The 24,432-nt window shown below is 41.7% G+C and overlaps 1 protein-coding gene across 6 annotated transcripts in view; it reads right to left on the minus strand.

The window, feature by feature from the left end:
- Positions 1–24,432, minus strand: part of plekhg5b (pleckstrin homology domain containing, family G (with RhoGef domain) member 5b) — a 77,139-nt gene that overhangs the window by 3,595 nt on the left and 49,112 nt on the right. For all 6 annotated transcript variants that reach the window (XM_053482116.1, XM_053482114.1, XM_053482113.1 and 3 more), the window contains 18 exons: positions 21,719–21,860; positions 21,279–21,378; positions 21,072–21,126; positions 19,569–19,660; positions 18,209–18,345; positions 16,509–16,666; positions 6,719–6,901; positions 5,752–5,922; positions 4,332–4,427; positions 3,940–4,140; positions 2,771–2,881; positions 2,461–2,610; positions 2,233–2,370; positions 2,009–2,128; positions 1,778–1,910; positions 1,556–1,671; positions 1,294–1,451; positions 161–1,093 (listed from right to left, as the gene is read on the minus strand). In XM_053482116.1, coding sequence (XP_053338091.1) covers positions 161–1,093; positions 1,294–1,451; positions 1,556–1,671; positions 1,778–1,910; positions 2,009–2,128; positions 2,233–2,370; positions 2,461–2,610; positions 2,771–2,881; positions 3,940–4,140; positions 4,332–4,427; positions 5,752–5,922; positions 6,719–6,901; positions 16,509–16,666; positions 18,209–18,345; positions 19,569–19,660; positions 21,072–21,126; positions 21,279–21,378; positions 21,719–21,860 — 3,194 coding nt within the window. The remainder of the gene's footprint in view (positions 1–160; positions 1,094–1,293; positions 1,452–1,555; positions 1,672–1,777; positions 1,911–2,008; positions 2,129–2,232; positions 2,371–2,460; positions 2,611–2,770; positions 2,882–3,939; positions 4,141–4,331; positions 4,428–5,751; positions 5,923–6,718; positions 6,902–16,508; positions 16,667–18,208; positions 18,346–19,568; positions 19,661–21,071; positions 21,127–21,278; positions 21,379–21,718; positions 21,861–24,432) is intronic.

A 24,432-nucleotide genomic window follows, 5' to 3' on the forward strand; every position in this document is an offset into this window, starting at 1 on the left:
TCCTTTGTCCATGATGAGTATACTCTCAAACGTACTGCTACGACATTCCTTATTTAGTTAAAGTAGCACCATTCCTAATTTGCTCTACAATTAGATTTTCTGAAGTCACAAAACAATGTTAGACTTGGCTTACAGTAAAACACACACACACAGTACTTACGAGGCTGTGAGCGTGGAGTTCAGCACGAGTGTGTTGCGTATTTTATACAACTGTGCCACCGTGAGCTTCTTGTGCTGCCGTGATTTCTTCCCACTGCCCATCTCATCCTCTAAAACACCACAGTTTGCCGCCTTAGATTCGGCGGGTGTAATTTCCCCGTCTGAGCCGCTGCGGTCCATCGAGCCTTTGGTTTTGTCCTTTCTGTAGTTTCGCCGCCTCAGTGTGTTCCTGAACACGTAGGACGGCAAGCTGCACGCCAACCGCTCGCTCTGTGACCTCTCCGTCTCTCTCTGCTGAGAAGCTTCTGTCTTACCTAGGTTCAGCTCGGTCAGGCTCCTGCTGTGTGCCCGCCCCTCGGCCCATTCCAGACCCAGCTGGTAAGGGGCATCTGAGCCCTGTGCAACATCTCCACTTGAACCTTGTTTCCCCTCTCCGTTGACCAGCTGCAGCAAATTGTCCTCCGAATGACACTTATGCATCATCAGCTTCTGGAGACAGTGCGTGCGAGACTGCACCGGCGGACGCCGCCTGGGTTTCAGATGGGATGCTACCGAGATCCGAGAGCCTGATGAGCTCCTGTCATCTGACTCTTCTTCCTCCTCTTCTTCCTCCTCCTTCTCTACGCCCGCTGCTGATACCTTGGCACTGTCTCCTTCCGTCTCCTCTTCGGTGCTCTCATGCTCGCTGGTGTGTGTCTGGGTTTGCAGATCGAGCAGCAACTCAGGGGAAAGGGTGCCATAGGCACTGTCCATGGATAGACTGCGATGCTCTGGGTCAAGTTCTGAGCCCTCGGGGGCGTGCTGGAGAGGCTGGGGCTCGACGATGCTGGGGAGAGACGACGATACCGTATCGGAATCGGTTTGCAGATCCGAGCACGCTCCTGAATCTTCCGTTTCCATCACGGACAGCGTCTCTGTAGAGCCGTCAGAGTTCCTGGGGTGGGAAAGAAAAGTCTGTTATGTTAGGCAGTTCATGCTAGAATTGGGAAATCCTTTGTTAAACATTTAGATAAGCTGAAAGAACAAATACTTATATCCTTATCCAGTATAATTACATGGTTTATCTAGGTTCGACCCAAATATTTATTAGACCACAAGGGGGCGAGGATATAAAAGAAGTAGAGAGGAGCATACCCTGTGTTAAGTTGTCCTTTATTTCCAAGGAGTGGAGAGCTGGCTGTGGAGGTACTGCTCTGCTCACCTCCGTCCTCCATGTCGTCTTTCTCCAGCCTCGTTTTTTGTCCAGGCTGGTGCCGTCGTGCCTCCTCGAAACGCAGCCGCTGCAGTTGGGTCTATGAGGAGGAATTTTATTATTATTTTATCAATCATCTACCATAATCATTCCATGTAATAATAAAGTATAGAAAATAAAGTATATGCTTTAAAAAAAACAAACCTTGACAGTGTTGATTGTATCGATCCAGCTTCGCCCCTGGGCGGCGCTGTTGGCTTGGAACGAATAGGCGGCCACAGCACTTTTGAACTCATTGAGGTAGACGAGAACAAAAGACCCTATAGGGAGATTGACAATCATAAGTAATAACCTTAGGTTGGACAATTATTATAAATACACCCCTGTTCTTGGTAATGTCTTAGTTTTTTACGTGCGCATACTGACCTGGATCTTTGAGCTCCTTGCACACGACGTTATGGAGAAGGAGAGGCTGCCGGATCACTTTGACCTTCTCTAAACGCTTCACCGGCTTCGTGATGAGCAGGAGGTCGGTGAATAGGAAGCAATAGACTTCCATCTGAAAAGAAGACACGCCATGGTAACATGAGCATGCACTGATCTCTAGGTTGGGTATAAGTCAAGAGTTTTATCAAACGAAATGCTGCATCAGCTCACCCTGCTGTCCTTGCCTTCTTTCATTCGTAGCGCTCCCTCTAGATGGAGCTGTCTTGTCTCTTCTGAAGACACGGAGCTCATAGGAGCCGTCAGGTCGATGTGGTTAAACTCTTTCAGGATCTGGCAATGGAAGAGTTCCAGACCTTTATGTTCTGCTTAGGAATTGGATCGTCAACTATTTTATTCATAACATCTTGCTGAAATATATATGACGCGGTGCTCACCCTCTCCACCTCCTCACTGCCTCCCTCCACCGCCTCGTAGCTCTCTACCCGAGCCGAGATGGCCGCCAGCTTCTGCTGTTCCTGCCTCTGCAGCATCTGAGAGTCCACACTGTTGATGAAGTTCTCCACACTCGCCACCTGAGCAGCAAACACACAAACATTCACGAGACTAAGCAAATTATTTAAAAATACACCAATAAAATCAAATACATCATGTGGTTCCCTTACCATGCTCAGGAGACAGTCTTTTGCTGGAGGTTCGTCTGTTTTCTTCAGGATGGTTTTGAGGAGCAGGGGGTATTTGGTGAGCCTCTGGTGCGGCTTTGCCAGCATATCAGCCAGCTTCAACCGATTGCACTGCTTGTCCCCCTCGGCCCACTGCACGCAATAAACAGAACAGAAGATATACAGTAATTAAATCCAGTTAAATTGGACTCAGATTCGAGTCAAAGGGATCCCTGATTGCAAAAGAAAAGGCGTAATAGGTTTAAGCTGAGCAGAAAATGCAAGGCAGGTGTCGTCCCATGCAAGAACTTACAGTGATGTAGATCTTGAAGAGCTCGTTGTCTCTCAGCTGAGCGCGCATGTACTCCATACAGCTCTCCTCCTCCATGCAGTAGCGCAGGTACGGCTGGAACCTGGACGCAAACTGCACACACACACACGCAACATGCTCAGATATGAACAACACATGTGTTGTACGTCTTATTTACATTGTTAACGTGTTGTGTCTATGGAAATAATAAAGTATTAGAAAGCGCACAGTAATATACACCTGTGATTAAAATGATATCTGGTACTACTATCAGAGCTACTGTTATAGAAAATTAATCAACACTTACTGACCAATCCATCAAATCTGAGCAACTAAAACCTCAGACTCCCAAAGTGGGTGGGTGTGTGGGTGGGTGGATGGGTGGATGGATGTGTGGATGGATGGGTGGGTGGATGGGTGGGTGGATGGGTGGGTGGATGGATGGATGGATGGATGGTTGGGTGGGTGGATGGATGGATGGATGGATGGATGGTTGGGTGGGTGGATGGATGGATGGATGGATGGATGGATGGGTGGGTGGATGGGTGGATGGGTGGATGGATGGATGGATGGATGGATGGATGGGTGGATGGGTGGATGGATGGATGGGTGGATGGGTGAATGGGTGGGTGGATGAGTGGATGGATGAGTGGATGAGTGGATGGATGAGTGGATGAGTGGATGGATGAGTGGATGAGTGGATGGATGAGTGGATGAGTGGATGAGTGGATGGATGAGTGGATGAGTGGATGGATGGGTGGGTGGATGGATGGATGGATGGGTGGATGGGTGGGTGGATGGATGAGTGGATGGATGGATGGATGGATGGGTGGATGGATGGGTGGATGGATGAGTGGATGGATGGATGGATGGATGAGTGGATGAGTGGATGGATGGGTGGGTGGATGGATGGATGGGTGGATGGATGGGTGGATGGATGGGTGGGTTGGATGGGTGGATGTGTGGATGGATGAGTGGATGAGTGGATGAGTGGATGGGTGGGTGGGGTTATTGGCTGGGTGGATGGATGGATGGCTGGGTGGATGGATGGCTGGGTGGATGGATGGATGGATGGGGTACTCTATTAATCCCAAAAAGTAATTTTATCGTAGATAAATCGTATATATGAAGCTGTGCACATTTAAACGTTAGTTGTCTGAGTGTAGACTCACAGTCAGGAATCCCTGGTGCAGATCGGTCGGATCGAGCAGGCTGCGGTCTTGCCGAGCTTTTTGAAGCGCCGGTAACATGACCTGACTCCACAGCGCTGTGTGTACCCGCACCAGGTCCGGGATGTTACTGAACAGCTTGGCTGGTTCTACTTCATTGAGGAGGCCAAAGTCCTGCAGGTTTAGCAGGCCACACTGGAAAATCTGTACAAAAGACAAGAGCACACACTTAATTTTAGTTCAACACACACACACAGACAAAAAATATATATATCTTCGCTCAAAAATAAGCCATTAAATCTGCTGGATTCCAATAAAAAGCTGGATTGTCTAGCAATATTAAGTGAAGAAACATTGCGTGCTCTTGACTTGCTTTTCCTACTGGTTTAACTTACATCAGTGAGGACCTTCAGCTTCTTGATGTAGGTGGCTTCAGTGTGAAACAGTTCCCATATCGCCTCTTGCTGGTGGAACTGCCGTCTGCTCAGCGTCTGGAAAATATCACTACTCTTAAACCACATATTCTATTTATTATACACTATCCCGAAAAATAATTGTGACATTGTTTTAAATACGCACTAATATTTTTATCGACAGGGGTGTTCAAGTCAAACCAGGACATGTGAGGAAATTTCTCGATTGACATTTAGTACAGCGATGAGACTCTTACATGCAGAAGAAATGGACAACAATGGACTGTTTACTCTGTTGCGGTCTGGGAAGCGATTCCGCTCCCTGAGGGCCAACACAGAGAGACTGAGGAGGAGCTTCTTCTCGCAGGCGATAAGGTCTCTCAACCACACCACTATGCAAAACTAACACAATATTTTTACAATTCTCACAATCAATCAATCAATCTTTATACATCCATGGACACTATGGACAACTCCACGCACATCACATCTACACTACATGTTTACGTTTACATTCTGGACCATTGCACAAAGACACTTTAATAACCATTGCACAAAGTCACTTTTTCTATGCATATTTGCACACCATTATAGTTCTATGTGTACAGTATATTTCTATTTTCAGGTTCTATTTTTTCTAGTTAAATTTTATTTTAATTTTTTTTAATTTAAATTTTCTATCATATTTCTTCTATTGATATTTATTACTTATAAGTTTTAATTCTCTTTTTAAGGTCACTGGCGGTCGTGTAAGCATTTCACTACATTTCGTACTGTGTATGACTGTGTATGTGACAAATAAAATTTGAATTTGAATTTGAATTTTAAATTTTGAATTTGAATTTGAGAAAACATATGAATGATGTCTATGAAGGCGCACATTCCAGGGAACATTTAGCGAGTGGAACTGCTTATCCTTAAAAAAAGATAAATTACTTGCAGCCCACGTGTGGAAGAGTCTGTGGGAACTGTAAACGCATTCACAAACACCACTTGCACATTACAGGAATTCGGCTGGGAGTTGTCACATCCCCATAGAGTCCTGACCTCGTCATTTAAACATGTTTGGCCATCAAAGGAATTCCCGGGAGGCCAGCGTCTTAGACATGGAGCAGGCAGTCCGATAACGACTCCGGCAAACTGAAAAAAAAAACCCCACTAAATCCAAATACTAGTGAGATACTGGAATAAGTGCATTAGTTCAGCAGGGGATTATATGGAGAAGTAAAAGTTGTTTTTATTTACTTTTTAATACCTGCTTTGTTATTCTGCACAATCAAAAGTCCTGGTTTGACTTGAACGACCCTTGTAATATGTTAACCAGATATAAAATATGTCTCTTTTGTCTCTCAAAAATAAATAAATAAATAAAAATAATAATCCATTGTTGCATGTGTGTTACCTCTGGGTTTTCCAGCAGCTGTTGCCAGCTGTCCTCTAGTGTCAGGTCAGGCTCTACTTCCTCCCCCTCCCAGGAGTCATGGTGGAAGGAGAGCTGTGGGTGCACTTTAGGCAAGCCATGGCACGTGTACATCTGTAATCGGGTGTTGAGCTGCTCCACACGGTCCACTTCCTAGCACACAGACAAAAACACACAGGCAGAGATAGTTACATAGTGCCATAGACAGTTGTGCGTTGTAACATGGACAAAGTTGTTGGGGGAAAAATTTTTGAAACATCCAAAGCATTGCAAAGAACACAATGCTTAATAACATATCATGTCAGCTTGATTAAGTGGCTTTCTGTTCACAAAAGTCTTCCTCTGTAGTTTTACCGTACGAGTGTGTTTTCCAGAATTTCCCACTTTTTTGTAACTGTGCTCTTCTAAGGGCTCACGACTAATTAGGAAATGCTCCTGCTCCCTTTTTATTTCTTCTACTTACAAAAACGAGTTTTAGACAATAGTGGGCACAAACAAAGCCAATAAGCTGGCCTAATGTCGCTGATTGGCGCTGCTTTAAGGAAACAGGTCCCATTGGGACATAAGGTCAGTCCCGTTTCTTGTCATTCTGAGCGTTAGAGGGGAAAGGGGGGTGTTTAGAAAGAAGCCAAAAGTGACAGCTGAGTGACGGCTACTGCCCCGTCTTTTCACACATCTGCTGTCCCCATGGGATGAGACAGAGGGTGAAAAACTAAAACCGTTACCTGGAAACCCTGTGCTTTTCCCATAAACATCTGATTAGTCATTTGTGGAAATTTCGGATAAACTCTACGACAAGGACACTGACTACAGGAATCATCAATTATCAAGTTTCGGTTTCTCTGGTTGCTTTTTGGTACTTTGGCCTTAAGGGAAATTCAGCGTCCGTGAAGCTGACTCTACCTATGTGCTGCATGGTAGAAAAAGAGAAATCACCTCAGGTCCTCACCTTGTAAGAGGGAAAGAAGAAACTGCTAATGCGGTTACCGCCGCGGTTCTTTTGTTTGTCGTAACCAGAATTGGAGATGGTCGGGAGAGAACCGCCGAGCTGGGCCAGGGAGTCTGGAGACGGGATGCTGGCATCCCCCAGGAACTGGGTCATGTTCTTTCGCCGACGTGCTTGACCCTGACCCTAAGAGAGAGAGAGAGAGAGAAAGAGAGAGAGTTGAAAATTTATGGAGATGTTTATGGAGGTCACACCAAAGTTATTGTGAAAGATGGAATGAGGGGAATTTCCAATGATTTCAAATAGGATGATACAAAATCGCAAGACAAATGAGTTTCAGGAAAGGCTTGTGTTGGGGGAGGGGGTTTTGCAGAGAAAAAGAAAGTAGGATCTACAAATGAAAAGATACTTAACAATAAACAGAAGGAAAAATTCATAAGCCATGGAGTTTTTAAAGTGGCAATGCAGGAGTGTCCTATGACTGTTAAACCTTATGACCTCAGCAGTGGTAGGATATCATAAAACACCATCCTGACTTGAAACACAATAAGCTAGGATATACCGTCATTTCCTCATTACTTCATCTTCGGGGATGAGGCAAGATTCCTTAAACAAACTAGGAATAGCCTCCCTTTGTCCGACGCCACATTGTTTTGCTATCAGAGTCCACGGTCACGTGTCATCCACACGTTTGGCCCTAATCTTCTTTATGAGGACCAGTGAGCTAAACAAACACTTGCTGCTGTTACTGCCGGCGGTGCTCCGCAAACTTCCGAGCAGCCGCCAAAAAAACAAAGCTAATGACCTCCAGTTCCAAAAGCTGGTGGGATTCCACGGCCCTGAGTGATGCCCCCTACTAATGACTTCCAACATTCCAAGCAGAACTTTGGCATTCCTGGGCTAAGGATGCAAAACAGGAAACCGGCAGAGATGAAAAACAATGATACTCTCCGAATGGAATGGTTGGTGTTTGCATTGTGCGACTTATAACATAATGCATAGTCTACGATTTCAATAAATAAGGAAGTTATGGTGTTAAAAACAAGCAACAAACTTGATAATGGCAGTTGCTTGGAGGGCACCGCAAAAAAAAAATAGTGTTTATAAAACACATTTTTAGTTATAATTACAGTGAGTTGAGTTTTTCCCACAGTTATTCTAATCAAGCTTGTTCCAACCATGTTGAAATCTTAAACAGCCAGAACTTTTGATGCAAAATCATGGCTGATGGATAATACAAGTGCCCTACTAACATTCTAGCTTATATTTAGAACTCGGACACCAGGGCACCAAGGGCAGACACCGATAGGACTTTGATGAGGGGATTTCTACGGGATCTGGGACTAGAGGGTGAGGACAGGAACACAGATGGCAGGAAGTGTCACAACTCCAAGGAGAAAGAAGAGGATGGACTGCTGGGGATCAGAGTAAGAGCTAACTCATGCAGGCTGGAAGAGGCTATGCTTCTACTGGCTTATGACAGATTTACACACAAAAAAAATGGATAGAGTTACAAGTTTACAAAACTATAAAATAAGAAAGTCAAATGAAATGATGCATTATTAATTCAGGCTTTATGGAAATCAAGAAATACTTCAACCATCAAGACCACAAAGCTTTTTTGTAATTAAAGATGGAAAGATGTAGATGCCAGTTAAATTAACTATGTGTAAAAGCAGTACGGTAACGGGGCATAAATGAAACAAACATCAAGTCTACTTCCCGAACACTTCTGTACACATCTACTAAAGATCCAACAGGATTCTTAGTGAATCTGAGCAATACTCACCAAGGAAGAAAGCGGCATGTCAAAAGCAGCGAAGACCATTGTAATCCTTCAAAAGGCTTCACAGAGTTCGGCCCATAACCGAGCCAGCTGTTACGCTCTCTCTCGCTCACCCCCTCTCTCTGAACCCTCTTTAACTCCTACACATTAACTCCTACATGTGCCACCATAGCAGCTGCAACGACAGCAGTGCAAGTCCCAGCCAAGAAAAAAAAACTAAAGAAAAAACAAACAAAAAAAAAGTCCTTTCCCTAAATCAAACACTGTCGCTTCTGCGTCCTTGGTTTTTCACGGAGTTCCTCAGGGCTCGCAAATAGGAACGCCGCAGATCCTGGTTCTCGAACTCCTTGCTGTCCAGAAGCAATTGAATCTGCTCGGCTGCATAACTAAGAAATACTGCTCTAGCGTCATGGCAACAAGGAGGATCTCGTCCTGTTTTGTGTGAACAGGAAGAAAGAGGCGTGGCTTGTAACAGCCAGAAGGCTAATCTACATATACAGGCACACCCATAGGACAGCTTGCTGTGCCTCAACAAAACAGTTTGGCACCACAGAGGTGCCAAGTGTTTGTTTTGGGGCAAGGCTTTTGTCTTAATTCCTAAAACCAATCAATGAGACTTGATTAGTCTTGCTCGTAGCATTTTAAAAAAAGATATCCTCTTAGATACATCTTAATAAAGTTACAGTATTATGATCGGTATGGTTTAATTAGAAAGTAAATTAACCGAATATATAATTAACTGTTGTGATTATTTCTGTCTTAGGATAATATAGTCAATTTGGCCGTTCTTATAAAAACAACCATCATAAAGGGCTTTTCCTAACGCCCGTGCCTCTTAGGAAAGAGGAAATGACCTCTGAGGGGTAAATCCCAAACAGCAGCACGTGCTGGTCTGTACCTGTACTTCAGATATGCACAAAGTTAAATACATTTTTTTTCCAGTACATGCAACCAGCCCTTCTTAATCTGCATTGTTTCCTACACCTACACTTTATCCAACCAAACTCCTTGTTCTGCAAAAAAAAAATACAAATTTAAATGTGATTTTTTTTTTCTTCGCCTCTCATCCCAAGGCCAAATGTGTTTAGCTTGAGAGAGAGCACCAAGCTGTGTCTCCAACCAGATAAATTAAGATTTAAGATTTAAAACACTCTGACCTTTTGAGCTTATCTCGACAGTTATGGGAGTATAAAGGACTGACAGCACCTACATCTCAGGAATTTCAAATCTGCCTGGGCTTTTTGTAAGAAAATAATTAGTCATTAAAAATTCCCAAAACTAAGACGCTATTTGAGCAATTCACGAATTTCTAGCGCAATGCCGTTTAAGAATCTACTGTTTTCTTTTCCCGCTTTAGTGAGTCACTATTACAAAGATAAGAACAGATCAGTCTTTGATCAGTCTCTGATTAAAGATAGGATAATCTGTAGGGCAATTGCAATAGATCCCCCCCCCCCACCCCACCCAACACACCCAACACACCCCGCCAAAACCCCCAAATCTATCCTGACCAAACAGGAAAGGACCCCAAAATCTAAAAAGTGGAAAAACACACATCCACGTCACTAGCCTTGACTGTGAACAACAACCAGTTTTCAGGGCCGGCACCGGAGACTTCCATGAGTCAAATGCACAGGTAAAACAAAGAGCCATTGAGACTATGAAACTACAGCATTGCAGATTAATCAGTGATCAAACACAGTGACATCCTGGAGGAATGTTATCTCCTGCCACAGATAAGCCTGTATGTCCCAGAGAGGGCCCGAGCGTGTCACCAGGTCCGACACTACACTGGCGTTTCCATTACATTCAACTTCCATTACAAACTTCCTGTTATTGAGCATCCCTACACATCTGCAACTGACCTTTACATGAGCAATACCATCAAGCAACCGAGATTCTCAGAAAATCAATCTGACACGATGATGACATCTAAAACACTATACCTTACCTCGCATTGTGGAGAGGGTTGCTGTGGATCGGGCAAGTTCTCAGGGACCATCTGGAGCAAATCCCAACGCGTCCAAGAAGACGGATGACCAAAACGTACCATTAAACTCACCAGGCCCCGGACAACGAGACGACTCCAAGCCCCAATACACAACACAGTTGGGGCACTTTTTTGAAACAAAAACTCTGGATCCTGTAGGTTACTATCAAATGAGCAAAAATAAACAGAGCACCATGGAGAAGGATCCTGAAGATGGCTCCTCCAGCTGCTCTGACTCCACAAGTGACACTGATGCTTACAACACTCAGAGACCACTCAGTACCTCCTACCTCTAGCTACTCTCACCACTTTATCTCTCTCTCTCTCTCTCTCACAAACACACACACACATACACATTTACATACAGTTCCAACATCCTCAGAACGCTCACACAGCAAATGCTGAGCCCTGCCCCCTTTCAGGGATGACGAACAGCAGACCATGCATAGTCAAAGCTTATCAAAAGAAAAAGTCGTGCAAAAAACGCTAATGATGTGGAAGCTCCGGTCCGGGGAAGAATTCAAACACTGAAGCGTTCTCGTTCCGAGTCAGAAACGGACAGAAACGCGTGACTGTTAAACCCCGAATCTGTAAAGATCATGATTGAACAGAGCAACAACTAACAGGATTAGTGCTCTATTCTGAATGATCCCTGAATACCATTCTTGATCAGCAGTTTTTCACCTAGATTAAAAGCTTCATTTATTTTGTAATTATTTTATACATGTATTTAAATCTATGCTATTTTTATTCAGAGTTGGGATCTTTATATTAAAGTGTTTAAAGATGATCTAAATAACTCTGAACGGTTAACAAGACGAGAGATTTGCGTTTTTCCCACTTGTGTATTCTGGCTTGTCCCTATTGTCTCATAACACAGGGGGCTGGCAGTCTGAAACTAATTGCATGATAATCGGGTTACACTCCGTGCAAATCAAAGCATCCAACAGCTCTGGGCTCTGGGGAAATGATCTGCGATGTGCGCCTGGTTTGTAAGGAACCATGCTGTGAAATGGGAGAAAGACTGCTTGTTGCCTTTCTTTCATCTGAAAGCTGTATATATATCATGATTGCATATCGACTGAGACGGAGCACAGCATGCAACAATACGAAGGAAAAAAACAACACCTTAACATACAGATAGTTATTAATACTGTAGCGCTGTTGAATTCTTGAATCAGATGAGTTTTATATAACAGAACGAGTCATTTTAATACTTTTTTTCACAAGAACCCATATGTTAGATGTAATGCAAGGCTAAAATTGATTCAAATATCTTAGACATAGGCTTATTGATACAGTGAAGCTCACTATGAGGAAACATCAAGTAACATTTTACAGACGGAGTCTCCAGTTTTAGTGGGTTTTTCATTATAAGTCGTCAATTCAATTATTCAGAATAAATATGTTTCTGGTTATGTGGTCTTAGGATTACCTGCATTTTCCCTCCAAAAGTTTAAATGTATATATTATGAGTGAGAAAATAAAAATAGTAGCAAAGATGGCCAAGAAATCACCATTTACACTGTATTTGCTATAACGTAACTGAAAGGAAGTGACTTGTCACGGAAATGTTTCATATCCTTTCAAATTATTTTAAATAAACTTAAAAAAAAAATTATTAGCTTGTACCCCAGAGGACGCTCTGCTGCCTGTCAATGTGTGATAGTTTAAGATAAGTCTTAATAAGATAAGAGCACCACCTGCAGGATTATACAGGAACTCCAATGTGTTACTACATTTATAAAAAAAAAAAAAGAAATATATATATATATATATATATATATATAATCTAATGCGTTATTGTTGCTGTACGAACAAATTATATATACATATATATATATATATATATGTATATATATATATAGCATGCACAGTACTTTGTAAGGAGACGTTCATTTGTCATGTTTGGAAAGAATCTCGTTTGGAAGTGCAGTCATGGCGCTTTGTGAAATTTATCAGTAGAGTTAAGTCTTCAGGATGACCAGATGCATTTTTTTTTTTAGAGAGACAGAAAGATTTGACGCAATGGATGATTTTTGTGGCTACGCGAAACAGACAGCAGAAATGACCTTGTCTCCTAAATCCAATTTCTCATAAAATCTCAATTTTAATGCATGACATTTTGTATATTTATAAATTAAATACTGTAACGGTTGGCAAACTGCCCTGGTATAAGCAGAAGAATGCTGTGCTCCAGACCGTGCTGCTAAATGTAAATAATTTGAATTATTCCTTACACAAGACCATGCTCTACTGCATTTTATTACTTGCTTAATGCATTAACTTATTGAAAAACAACAGTTTGGATCAAGAGTGTCTCCATGGGAATCTGCAACCTGTTGTTTAGATGTTGAGACTACTGATCGGTAGGACACAAGCTCAATCCCCAGCATCACCAGAGTGTATCCGTTAAAAACATACCATCTTATTTTTCATTTAACGACCCGATATGGAAGCATGCATTTAAATTATAGCTGTGAGGAAAGCCCCAAGGGAAAAAAGAAAAAGAAAGGGGATAAGGTGTACTTGAGGGCACAGTGGTCAGATTTACGTCAGGCTCAATACCCCGAAGAGTTAAACGTCTAGATATTGGACTCGTATATTTGTCGTGACGTCAGCCATGGAATGCTTTCCTCCGCCCAGGGTCACGCACACTAATCCCTAAAGGACTGCCTCTGATCTCATCAGCACGGTCACTCTGTGAGGAACCCACCACTGCAGCAAACAGGTAGACCCTCCATGCCTAAGACCAGATCAGCTTATATAACAGTGAGAATGAATTCAGTCAGAGTCGGGTTGATCAGAAGCTGTTGATTCTATTTATATACTAAAAACATAGTGTGGACTGAACGGCAAATCACATGTTTATTTTAAAGTGATTGCTTTCATTTGTTCTCGTTTCTATAGTAACCAAGATGCCACATAACCTAATACCACTATAAATGTAAAAAAATAAAAAAAAAAGAAGGAAGGAGTCTCCAGTGCCAGCCATGGGAGATGTCAAGACAGTGAAAATGGTTTAAAGACACAAAATAGCAATGCTTTTTTTAAAATAAATACAAATATTATAAGAAGCGTAGGATTGAAACACTTTTAAAGAAGTAGTTAAACGGCAGAGACTCCAGATCTCCCAGACGCAGGTAAAACAAGGTCAACGGACCAGGATCAAAGTACCCCGAGTGTCCTACAGGAACATGGATTTCACCAAAAACCCACTCTTGTGAGACATTTGTCCTTTAAACGTTCTGAATGAGAGAAAAATCAGCCGCACATCAAATGCTCACTGCAAAGGTCACCTGCAACAGACACGGAAAATTAGAGCTCGAGGAGGAGTTTCAGGGTCATTAGCGCCCCCGCTGCTCCGTGGGGTGGAGGGTTTGTTCTAAAAGGTCAGGCTTTGGTGACGGGTCACGGCGCAGTGGGGAAGACACCACGCATGGATCAAATACAGGCATGCTGAATCTGTGAACCACCGTCAACATTCTGGAGGGACAGCAGGTAGACGATTGACCAGGTTGTGCGTCAACGAGAGGAGAAGTGGACGAGTTGTGGTTCTTCCACCCTGGTATGGATCCGAGTCTATATCCGAGCTTCTGCAGAGCTGCTTTTTGAAGATGGTAGATAAAGTTGAAATGGCGAATTTAAACGCCCTTAGGAACAGGTTTTTGTATTTGACTGAAAATTTGTCTTTGGAGTACTTTGGTTTTGAGAAGCATGACCACTTTGGGAAAGAGTCCCCACTTAAAAACAGACAAGCAAAAGGCAAAATATCCTTATAGATTATTTAACATAATGTAAAAATAATCGCATAATACTTAGTTTTCCGATATGCTCAATATTTCCACATTCTTCTTGCTCCATCTGATTCTTTTAATATACAGTACATATAATCTCCCTACTATAAAACTGCACACACAACATTACATAGAACTTACAGTCCCTTTGCAAAAAGAGACACCTACAGAATATTATTTGCATACAGTAGTGAACTGTATTCCGAACTGCACCAAGGAACAATCCGAAATCTCTTCCAGGAAAAACAGAGAAGGGAGGAGGAAGGTGGAATGCTAAAAACTGGCAAGGAGCACTGTAATGCAAATCGATGCTAGATGCTAGCTTTGTCACCAGGCAAATGTGCGAACGCAAACCCGAGAGTTGCCTACGGCACAGCATGGAGGCGAAAGTAATTATCCAGATTAATTATCTGCGCTGTTTAAATCGGGTAAAGGAATGGAGGTCAGTTTCAGGGCAAGCGCAGCAAAGCAAAGCTGAAACCATGGGCCGCTATCCCAAATGTTTTAAAGAGTCCGTGCCAGCTCTACAGTGCAGAATCCTGGCCAAACTGCTGACAACACTTTTTACTAATGATGCATCCGTCCTGAGATGCTCGCCTGACCACTAATAAACACTTTCATTATTTTGTTTGTTACGAAAGCATGAAACCAATAACTATTAGGTTTTTTAAGATTTTTTTCATGAAAACATTGATCTCCAAGAAAACATTGATCTTGCTTTGCTTAAACACTTTTCCTTTTTATTTCCTAAAAAATTAAACTTTATAATAAGAAGTTTATCACGAGCCTATTTTCAAAATATTAGACCTGTAAGAGGTGCACTTCAGAAAATCCAACATGTGGTCTGGTCTTGTTATGTTCCTCTTACAGAGAATACAGCTCGAGCAAAGACTGAATCTGCATGTGTGTTCCTATATGACATCCAACATATAACCCAACACATGTGAAAGGTATTATAACAGATCATGATAGTGATATTGTATTATACTGCCATATGAATCATACAACTAACTATACATGGAAGATATTTAAAACTAGACCATGCATGCAAAATTAAACAACCTAATAGACTCAAATCAATACCTTAATAACAGAAAAAAGTAAAACATGAAACCAAACAGCTAGCACGATTGCACAACATTGCCTAGGAGCAAAAGCAAAAAAAAAAAAAAAAAAAACTGTTTTCCAAGAAGTGGAAATGTTCGTCATAACTATAAAGCAAAGCCGTTTCTCACAGACTGGTGTATTTATAATTTCTAAACACAATGCAACAGAAAAAGCACTTCCTGCTGAAAGAGAAAGAACGGTCTGTGGTGTCTCGTCTAATGTGATGAGATCATAAATCTATCGAAAATAAAACCCTGTGTCAGCATGAGAAAGTAGCTAACCAGTACAGAACACGCTGCGTCGACTAGCCGCGTCGACTATCCTTTTATTCGTTTTTGCTGCAGGGTGTTGCCCACTAGTGGTAAAAAAAAAAATAATCACAAAAAAATGTGGGCTAAAAATATTTCAAACCAGATGAAGCTGATTCTTGAGTCCTATTGCTTTTACGTCGCTGTAGTGAAGTGCATGGGGCTGCTTAGTTTTAGTTCTAAGCAATACCTCTCATAGTTATGCTTCTTAAACTGTATCTCACTGTAAAGAATATCAAATTCCATTGATTTGATCCAGGAAGATGACACAAACTTGTTTTCGGATGCTACCGAGATCAGATTACTACAACGTGTCAATGGAGCTTCCATATTTTGTTCCATCAATTCCAGAATTTCACAATTACTGTGCAAGTCTTGAGCCACCCCTTATTTCTTCATATTTTGCTTCACAAGTGCCAGACATGCTTGTATTTTTAATGTAGTCTCGAAGAATAGTTCTCCAAGCTTCCTGAAGGACTTTTGGGTGAATAGTATCCTGCTGACGCTGAATGGGTGGAACAGACGAGAGGGGAAATGAGGTTGCTGCGGGGTTCCAACAACCGATATTTAAATTGAATCATTCATTGAACCATTTACCATAGTCTACATAATTTAAATTAATTTAATATGGAGACATTTTCAATTCAATTTTATTTGTATAGCGCTTTTAAGAAATTATCATTGTCAAGAAATGGCTGGTGGCTCCAGACTTTTGCACAGTACGGTACATCTGTCTCAATTCTGTGCATTTTATGTGCAACTATGTGCATTTTAGGAATTTGTATGTAACTGAAGTAATGCTTACCAGTATGTCCACACTCTCCTGGGTAAGTACGTCATGTTCAACCTTGTCATGGGAGGGGTTGAGGATGTACTGACTGCCCCCTGCTGAAATCTTCATATTGGGCAGCGTGAGAGACTCCTTTACTTCCTTCTCTACCTTCAGCTCATCGCCAGGACGAGCTACAACACGCACGCCCATACCGATACCACACACAGACAAAAAAAAACAAAAAAGAGAGAGAGAGATGCATAAAATTAATAGATTATATACAGTTTAATCAGTTGAAGTGCAGTCATCACTTAATGGTCCATGAATGTGTAATACCTTCACATCACTATGTAATAAGTCTAATGGTTTCTAATCCTCTTATATTCAGAGCTGTAGAAAATCTCAGACCCGACTGTATTTCTGATGAACACATGATCATACCATGAGGCTTCAGGTTTAAAAAGACAAGCAAAAATCTTCCAGAGTAGTAAACTGAAACAACACGTCAAAGTGAAACTTTCCTAATCATTCCATCTAATCTGATAATTACTCAGACAGTTTCCAATAATGACGAGTGTGTGTGTACGCTAGCTCATTAAACATTTTCTGATTAAGGGTTATGTTTTTTTTTTTTTGTAAAGACATGCCTTTGAAGACTGCGTCAACAGAAGTTCTAAAACTTCATCTTTGCCATGACTGGCCTGATAATTTGGATTCTGCAGAAAACGATTCACTTTTAACCAAGATAAACAGATATATGGTTGGTTTTTCTTAACACGCACCATATAGATAAAAAAAGTATTTGGCAATGACAATGACATAGTATCCAAGCATATATACTTCATTATTTTGAAGTTTATTTATAAAGTATTTATTTATTTTTTGTATGTTTTTTTCAAATTTTCTCTCTAATTTAGTCGTGTCCAATTCCTCCCCGTCACTAGGGGGCTCCCACATTAAGGCTACTACTACCACTCAGCCGGGAGGGCGAAGACTATCCCGTGTTTCCTCCGAACCGCGTGACGTCAGCCGACCGCATCTTTTCGAACTGCTTGCTCATGCACCATTAGGGGCGGGGTAACACACTCGGAGGAAAGCGATAGCCGCTCCTTCTGTGTGCGCGAGCTCACAGACGCCCCTGATTGGCTGTAGAGCTGTGCTTAATGTGGGAGCGCAAGTACCTCTCATCCCTCCCCCCTGAGAGAGCTCGGCCAATCAGCTTTTTCTGGGCCTCCGGGTGTGAGAGGTTAACAGCATCACCCGGGTTCGAACCAGCGATCCCCGGATGATAGGGCGAGCACTTTACTACTGCGCCACTCGGAGGCTTTATGAAGTATTATGCAGTATTTATGAAGTCGGGCACTGATGTTGGACGAGAAGACCTGGCTCGCAATCTCCGTTCCAGTTCATCCCAAAGGTGCTAGATGGGGTTGGGGTCAGGGCTCGGCCCAGTCAAGTTCTTCAACACTAATCTCATTAAACCATGTCTTTATAGTTCTTGCTTTGTGCACTGGGACACAGTCATGTTGGAATAGAAAAGGGTCTTTCCCAAACTGTTGCCACAAAGTTGGAACCAAAGAAATGTCCACTATGTCTTGCTGTGCTGAAGCATTAAGGATTCCCTTTACTATAAGCCTGATCAATTCAATAATTAACATGTTTGTCCAAACACTTTTTTGACCATATACGGATCACTATCATCTCTAATCTGAGCATCCACTGTACAACTTTACCTTTAACTTTGATGTAATGTCCTCCAAACGGGTAGGCCTCAAAGCTGAGTGACAGAGGGGTGTTGGACTGGTCCAGGAACAAGTCAACTCGAGACAACTCGATCCCTTTACGCTCGAAAACAGGCCCCAGCACCTCTCTACATGTACAGAGAGCAATCGAAATATCAAGTAAAGTTGGCATAATTTCACATGTTCTGCAGAACTGCAGCAGAGTTATCTGTACTTCTACATAATCATACTAAATTATGCTGTTAAAAAAAATCAAGCAGAAAAATCTGAAATTCTTTAGGCCTAATATTCTCCGGTCGGACAAAACAAAAACAGAACTCTTTGGAAATAATTCAACGTATTTGGAGAAGGAAGGGTATTAAATCTCAGCAGCCAAGAAACAAACTGGGGAGAAGACGGATCGAGGCAACAACCGCAAATACACATATAATTACTCAAGGAGGACTTGCATGGCCAAGTCTCCTGACTCGTATTCCAGTAAAAATGTATTGCGTGTCCATCGTAGAGCCTCTTGTGTCCTTGAAAAACTACTACCTAGCAGGAATCACAAAGCTTCTGTAACAAAGCACTCTAGGAACCGGGACTCTCTCGTGAACGAAGATGTAAAACCGATCGAAATTGACAGAAAACCTCAAGCAGGTGGCTCGGAGCCCACCGCAGTCGTCGTTCCTGTGAACTTTCAGCGGGTGGAACACCTCATCCTTAAAAAGTGTTGCCAAATTGAAAAAGAGGCAAATCTGTTCATAGAAACTGTACACACAGTCATTCACGTTACAGTATCTCAGCTGAAAGTTATCGCCACATCCTCTGTACAGTCCTGACCTCGCTTCAAGTTATTTCCACATGTTTGGTCCGTTAAAGGAGTTCCTGGGAGGCCAGCGTTTCAGACGTGAAGCAGGTAGTCCGATCCTGGCTGCTGGTTCAGGCGTACTGAGAAAGCTTTCTACCCTGATGGTATCCAAGCACTGGTGAAATGCTGCAATAAGTGCATTAGTGTAGCAGGGGATTCATAACAGCGTTCTGTTATCCAACGTAATCAAAAGTCTTTGACTTGAACACCATTGATACTAGAAGTATGGTAATTTGTGGTCTCCATTTTTTTTTCTTTCTACACAAACTGTTCTTACTTTTATAAACATGAACATTTTAAAAGATATCGCGTCACCAGTTTACTGCAAATATATATAAAAAAAAGAACTAAAACAGAAATGTGTGTATTTATCTTACAAGTAATAAAAAAAGAAAGGAAAAAAAAAGCAGCACCTGCATATCTACGTCATTGACAGAGTTCTTTAGAGGATAATTATTCAGTGGAGATCACTATGTTTGACGTATCTCTTCCCTGACTCACCTGAGCGTCTTCTTTTTCAATGCGGGAACGATCTCTGTGTCCACGTCGACGTTCAGGTCGAATTTGAGAGTGAAGCACTCCTTGGTGGGATCCTGCAAATCAATCCAGGTTCAGTAAGACATATAAACAAGCTGCAGTGCTGTCGTTATCGCTCTAACTACGAGTCCATGTCACTAATTAAAGCGCCACATCCTGAGCTGGAGATGACTCAGAGATGTCAGTCATTTCCTGTCTGTTATATTGAGCCGTCACTGGCGATAATGAGCTCAGCAGCTCTCAGTGGGAAAACCCACAAATATGATGACTGGATTCAAGTCGAAGTTATTGATGGATGGAAGTGAGCCACATTAATCCAGAGAGAGCTGGACACACTCGCAAGTAAACAAAGAGCAGGAGGCAAACCCTGAGTAGTACAGCCTGCTTTCTAAACCTAGAGTAAGTCCAAGACCGAAAAGGATTGTTAATGATGCAGCAACAGTTCATTAGCTAGCTAGATCATGTGACTAAAATATCATAAGTCTATGGAGGTGGAAGGATGTATGGAACATTTTTGCATAAAAGGCATTTGGAAACTGGACACAATCTCAGACAGACAGGCAGACAGAAGGTGGGGAAAACTTGAACGGAAAGAAAAAAAGAAAAAATAACGTAACACAAAAGAAAACAATAAAATAAAATGGAAAACAACTCGAAAAAAAGGAAGGTGAAAGAAATAAAATAACTAAAAAAGTATGAAAAATGTAGAAATGAAATGAGGAAAAGAAGTAAACAGGAAAATAAAATGAAGGTAACAAAAAATAAAATGGAAAGAGTGGTAAAGTAAAAAAAGAAAGGAAGAGGTGGAATAAAGAAAAGGTGGAGTAATGAGGGAAACCAAAAATAAAAAACAAGGCAAAAAATTAAAAGAAGAAACGCAAAAAAAATGGTAAATAATTCATATGGATTAATAAAGAGAAATGAAAGAATAATCATATGGTGACAGGCAGAAAGGAAAGAAATGAGATGAAAGAAAGGTAAACAAGAGCACAAAAATAAGAAAAGGAACGCAAAAGAAAAAAGGTGAAGGTAAAAAGGAAATGAGATGAAGGGAGTGAATGGAAAAAGGTAAAGGAATAGGAGTGAAAGCCAAGCAAAGAAGTTAGAGAAAGAAACCAGAAAAGAAAAGAAGAGAGAAGTCAATTATAGACGAAAGGAAATAAAGGGAACAATAAAAAAGGTAGAATCTAATAGTAGAATTTAAGAATAGGAAAAATGCTAATTGTAGAATAATATCAACTAATTTGAATAATAATTAATGCGTAATAATAAATCATTGCAGTCATCATTAAATCAGTGTTTATTACTTTTATTAAGTGCAAGCTAAAATGTCAAGAGATGCTTGAGACAAGTCAGTTAAATGTTATTAGGAATAACAAGAAATGTAATTAGATTTACTAAAAGTTGCATTTTGTCACTTCCTGCAATACCAACAATGACCAGCAGGAGGACACACACAACACTTACATCAGTATACCGTCTCCGGGGCTTCTTCCGGATCTTCATAGGTCCTACCTTACCCCTAAGACACACACACACACACACACACAGTTTGTGAACCTTTTTAATAAATTTAATTAAAATTGTTTGGAAGTCATTTTTCCAAGGAATTGTTGGACAATTGGAACCTGGAGGTTCCGGTACGTTCTCAGTCATAACTCTGAGCAGACTGACCCTTTCTCTGTGCCGCCCTCTTCCTCCTCCTCCAGGTCAGAAGGAGGGCTGGTGCGTGGGGGGCAAGAGCGAGTGGACACATTCCGAGCCAGGATGGAACCTGCGGAAACACATGTCAGCTTGTCTTAGTGTGTGTGTGTGAGAGAGAATGAGAGCATGTGGGTATGGACAATCTTGCTGATCATTTCTAGTTTGAATATACTTTGCTGAGGATAATTAAATGTCCAGCTTAAACCTATAATCCAAAAGCAGCAGCAGACTTTACTGGAAATTATCTAGTGCTATTTTTGGATTTTACTGTTTTACTATTTTTATTTTACAGTAATCAAGCAGTCATTCTTTCCAAGCTGCTATTTTTTAGCTGGCTGCTTGTGTGAATAATTCTCTCAATGTTTATGTGTGTGAATAAGAGAGAGAGAGAGAGAGAGAGAGAGACGCACTCTGTGGCTGCAGGTCAAAGCGAGGGTGACGGTCAAAGTGCATGTTGTCGGTCTCGTCAGAGTGGCAGCGGGAGTCGCATGACTCACACAGGTGGAGAGGACTCTTATTGTTCAGGTCCTGACAATCTGGATGATGGCACACCTAAACATGGACACACAAAAACAGAGAGAAAGTCTGTATAAAGATTTTAAAGTAAAAAGCAGCAGCAGTGGCGAGAAGGAATAAAATACTCCCATTGGCCTAGTTAATATATACAACTACAAATTAGATGCTTTATAATGTACAGTGAGCTAGTTACTTGCATTAAAGGTCTCAGAGGTGTGGAATATGAATGCACCATTTCAGTGTCTATGTAAAAGAGCTACTGATCAGCCAAATCCATCCAGATGCTGTGCAACAAGCTGCAGTGAGGGGGTCTTCTTATATACAGTAAGGTCATGATAGATTGAAAATCCAGTTATCTTTTTTTTAATCTCTGGGAAATACAAAAATACGAAGAAAAAAATAATAAGGGAATGTTTATCCCCGCATGTTTTATTTTTTTGTTTGTACACGCATACTGGAGACCCAAAATGAATTCCCGGGAAGAAGCAATGTTTCTGAAGTAGCCCATAGTTTCAGCCTCTGATTAGATCCCAATCAGGACACCCTGATACCTCTGGGAACGCTCAGGCAGGCATCGCTACACACCAGGCATCGCTCTCGTTTTGGTATGTGTCACATAGGCCTGAGGGCTGGATGGCATGATGAGTCAACGCTTTTCACACAGACTGGAGATGATCATGTAAAAACATGAGAAATACAGCACATCATCATGTGTTTTGTTTCAGGCGAACTGCTTCATTAAGCACACACTCATATTCTTTGTGCCACACATTTCAAGTCATGCGAGTCTGGGTTTTACTACTAAACATGTTCCAGTTTATATCGTGTCAGCTCTTTTTTTTTTTTTTTTTTATCGCAGCCTGCCACTCCTCTGATTACCCCACAGCACACCGTTACTCAATGATTGCTTAAATCCTCCCAAAATAGCTAGGAGGGACAAGCAGCTTTACCTAGACTCGCCCTATCTCATCTTCTTTTAGACATATCTGTACACACGCTCTTATCTTCCATGCAAACAAGTGGGTGCAGGTTGCATGTGCTACAAGGGCAGACAAATCAGGTGCCCATGTACCTGGGATGTATCCGGGCTGTTGTTTTTTTTTTTTTTTTTTCTTCCTAGATAAGTAGCATCGACAAATATATAAAACCCTACTATTGAGTTTAAATGTCATTGTGCATCCCACCGTCTTCTGCACTACACACACCGGCTCAGGCATGAACTGACCGACACTGGAATACTGTATAGTAATCAGTAATAATTCACTTTATTAAGTAACTTACTACTATGGGGGGCGTTCTAGTCAAACCGGGACTTTTAAAAAATGTAATTTGTAACAGAAAACCTCTATGAGAGCACGACACTAGAGTAATGCACTTATTCCAGAGTTTCACGATTGCTTGGATACGATCGAGGAAGAAAGTTTTCTCAAGATGATGGGACTGTTTGAACACCTCTTGCAGTTTGGAATATTTTGTTACTGATTTACATTAGCAAACGTTTTTCGCCAGTTTGGTTCCTGCCAGAATAAAAAAAAATATGGGTCTGGGCAGCACATTGAAGCATTTACTCGCCTGGTAGGATTAATCAATTTATCACTTGTCCACCACTCAGGAGATGGAAACATCATTATCCCTGATATCTGCTCCAAGACAAACTACATACTCCACTCGAGTCCCCAAAGACACCACATGACACCCATTTAATCCATATTCCCCTAAAAAGGATGCTTTAGGAATGACTCCTTTAACTCAGGAACTTCCAAAGTGCAGATCAGTCAAACCCACCTGACAGGGTGATAAAGATCATCTCGCCATCTTCTACTCTCTTTCTAACCCTGAAGAGTTGTTTTAAACGAGCTACGGGTAAACGACAGCGCCGTGCTGTCAGAACTAGGTGTGTTTCGGAGGCTGCTGAAGAACCTTGTGAGCCCCTGTAATAAAAAGGTTTACCTCCGTGACTGTATACTCGTTGCAGCATGTCTCAATAACTCTGCAAGTACATGCATGAGGATATGAAGTTTGTTTCATCAAAAAGTATTTTATATTCTCTTTTCCTGTGTCTACACACTGAACAAACAGTTCAAAACTGCGAACCAAAACTATGCGACAGTACACAAATGAAATGTGGATTTGACCTTGGGTTCCCACAACTTCAGAAGCAGAAGGTATTCCATCTTTAGCCAAGAACAAACGTTTGTAAAAGGTAAGCAACATGGCAAAAGCATCCACATTCCAAATAAAGTGAAAGCATCTTAATGCAGGGTTCAGGAGCCAAAATTCACCAAGTCTGTACAAAGAACAGAACAGAACAACTCGGAGACGAGCTGACTGGATAAGCGGAACACAGTATCAGACCGAATAAACTTACTCTATTCAACAAGAGGAGGAGAGAGAGAAAGCAAGGACAGCTAAGTCAAATGATGAGAAAGGATACTGAAAGGATTGGTTCTAAAGGCACCTATTACACAATAAAAAAAATAAAATCATTTTCAGACATTCAAATGGAACACCTCCAGGGTCAACGGTTCGATTCCCACGTCAGGTCTGTGTGCGTGCATGTTCCCCATGTTTTTTGGGTTTCCCCTTAAAGGCCAATTAGCGTTCTCAA

The sequence above is a fragment of the Clarias gariepinus genome, chromosome 22, assembly GCF_024256425.1.
Source record: "Clarias gariepinus isolate MV-2021 ecotype Netherlands chromosome 22, CGAR_prim_01v2, whole genome shotgun sequence".
In the NCBI taxonomy this organism is placed as follows: domain Eukaryota; kingdom Metazoa; phylum Chordata; class Actinopteri; order Siluriformes; family Clariidae; genus Clarias; species Clarias gariepinus.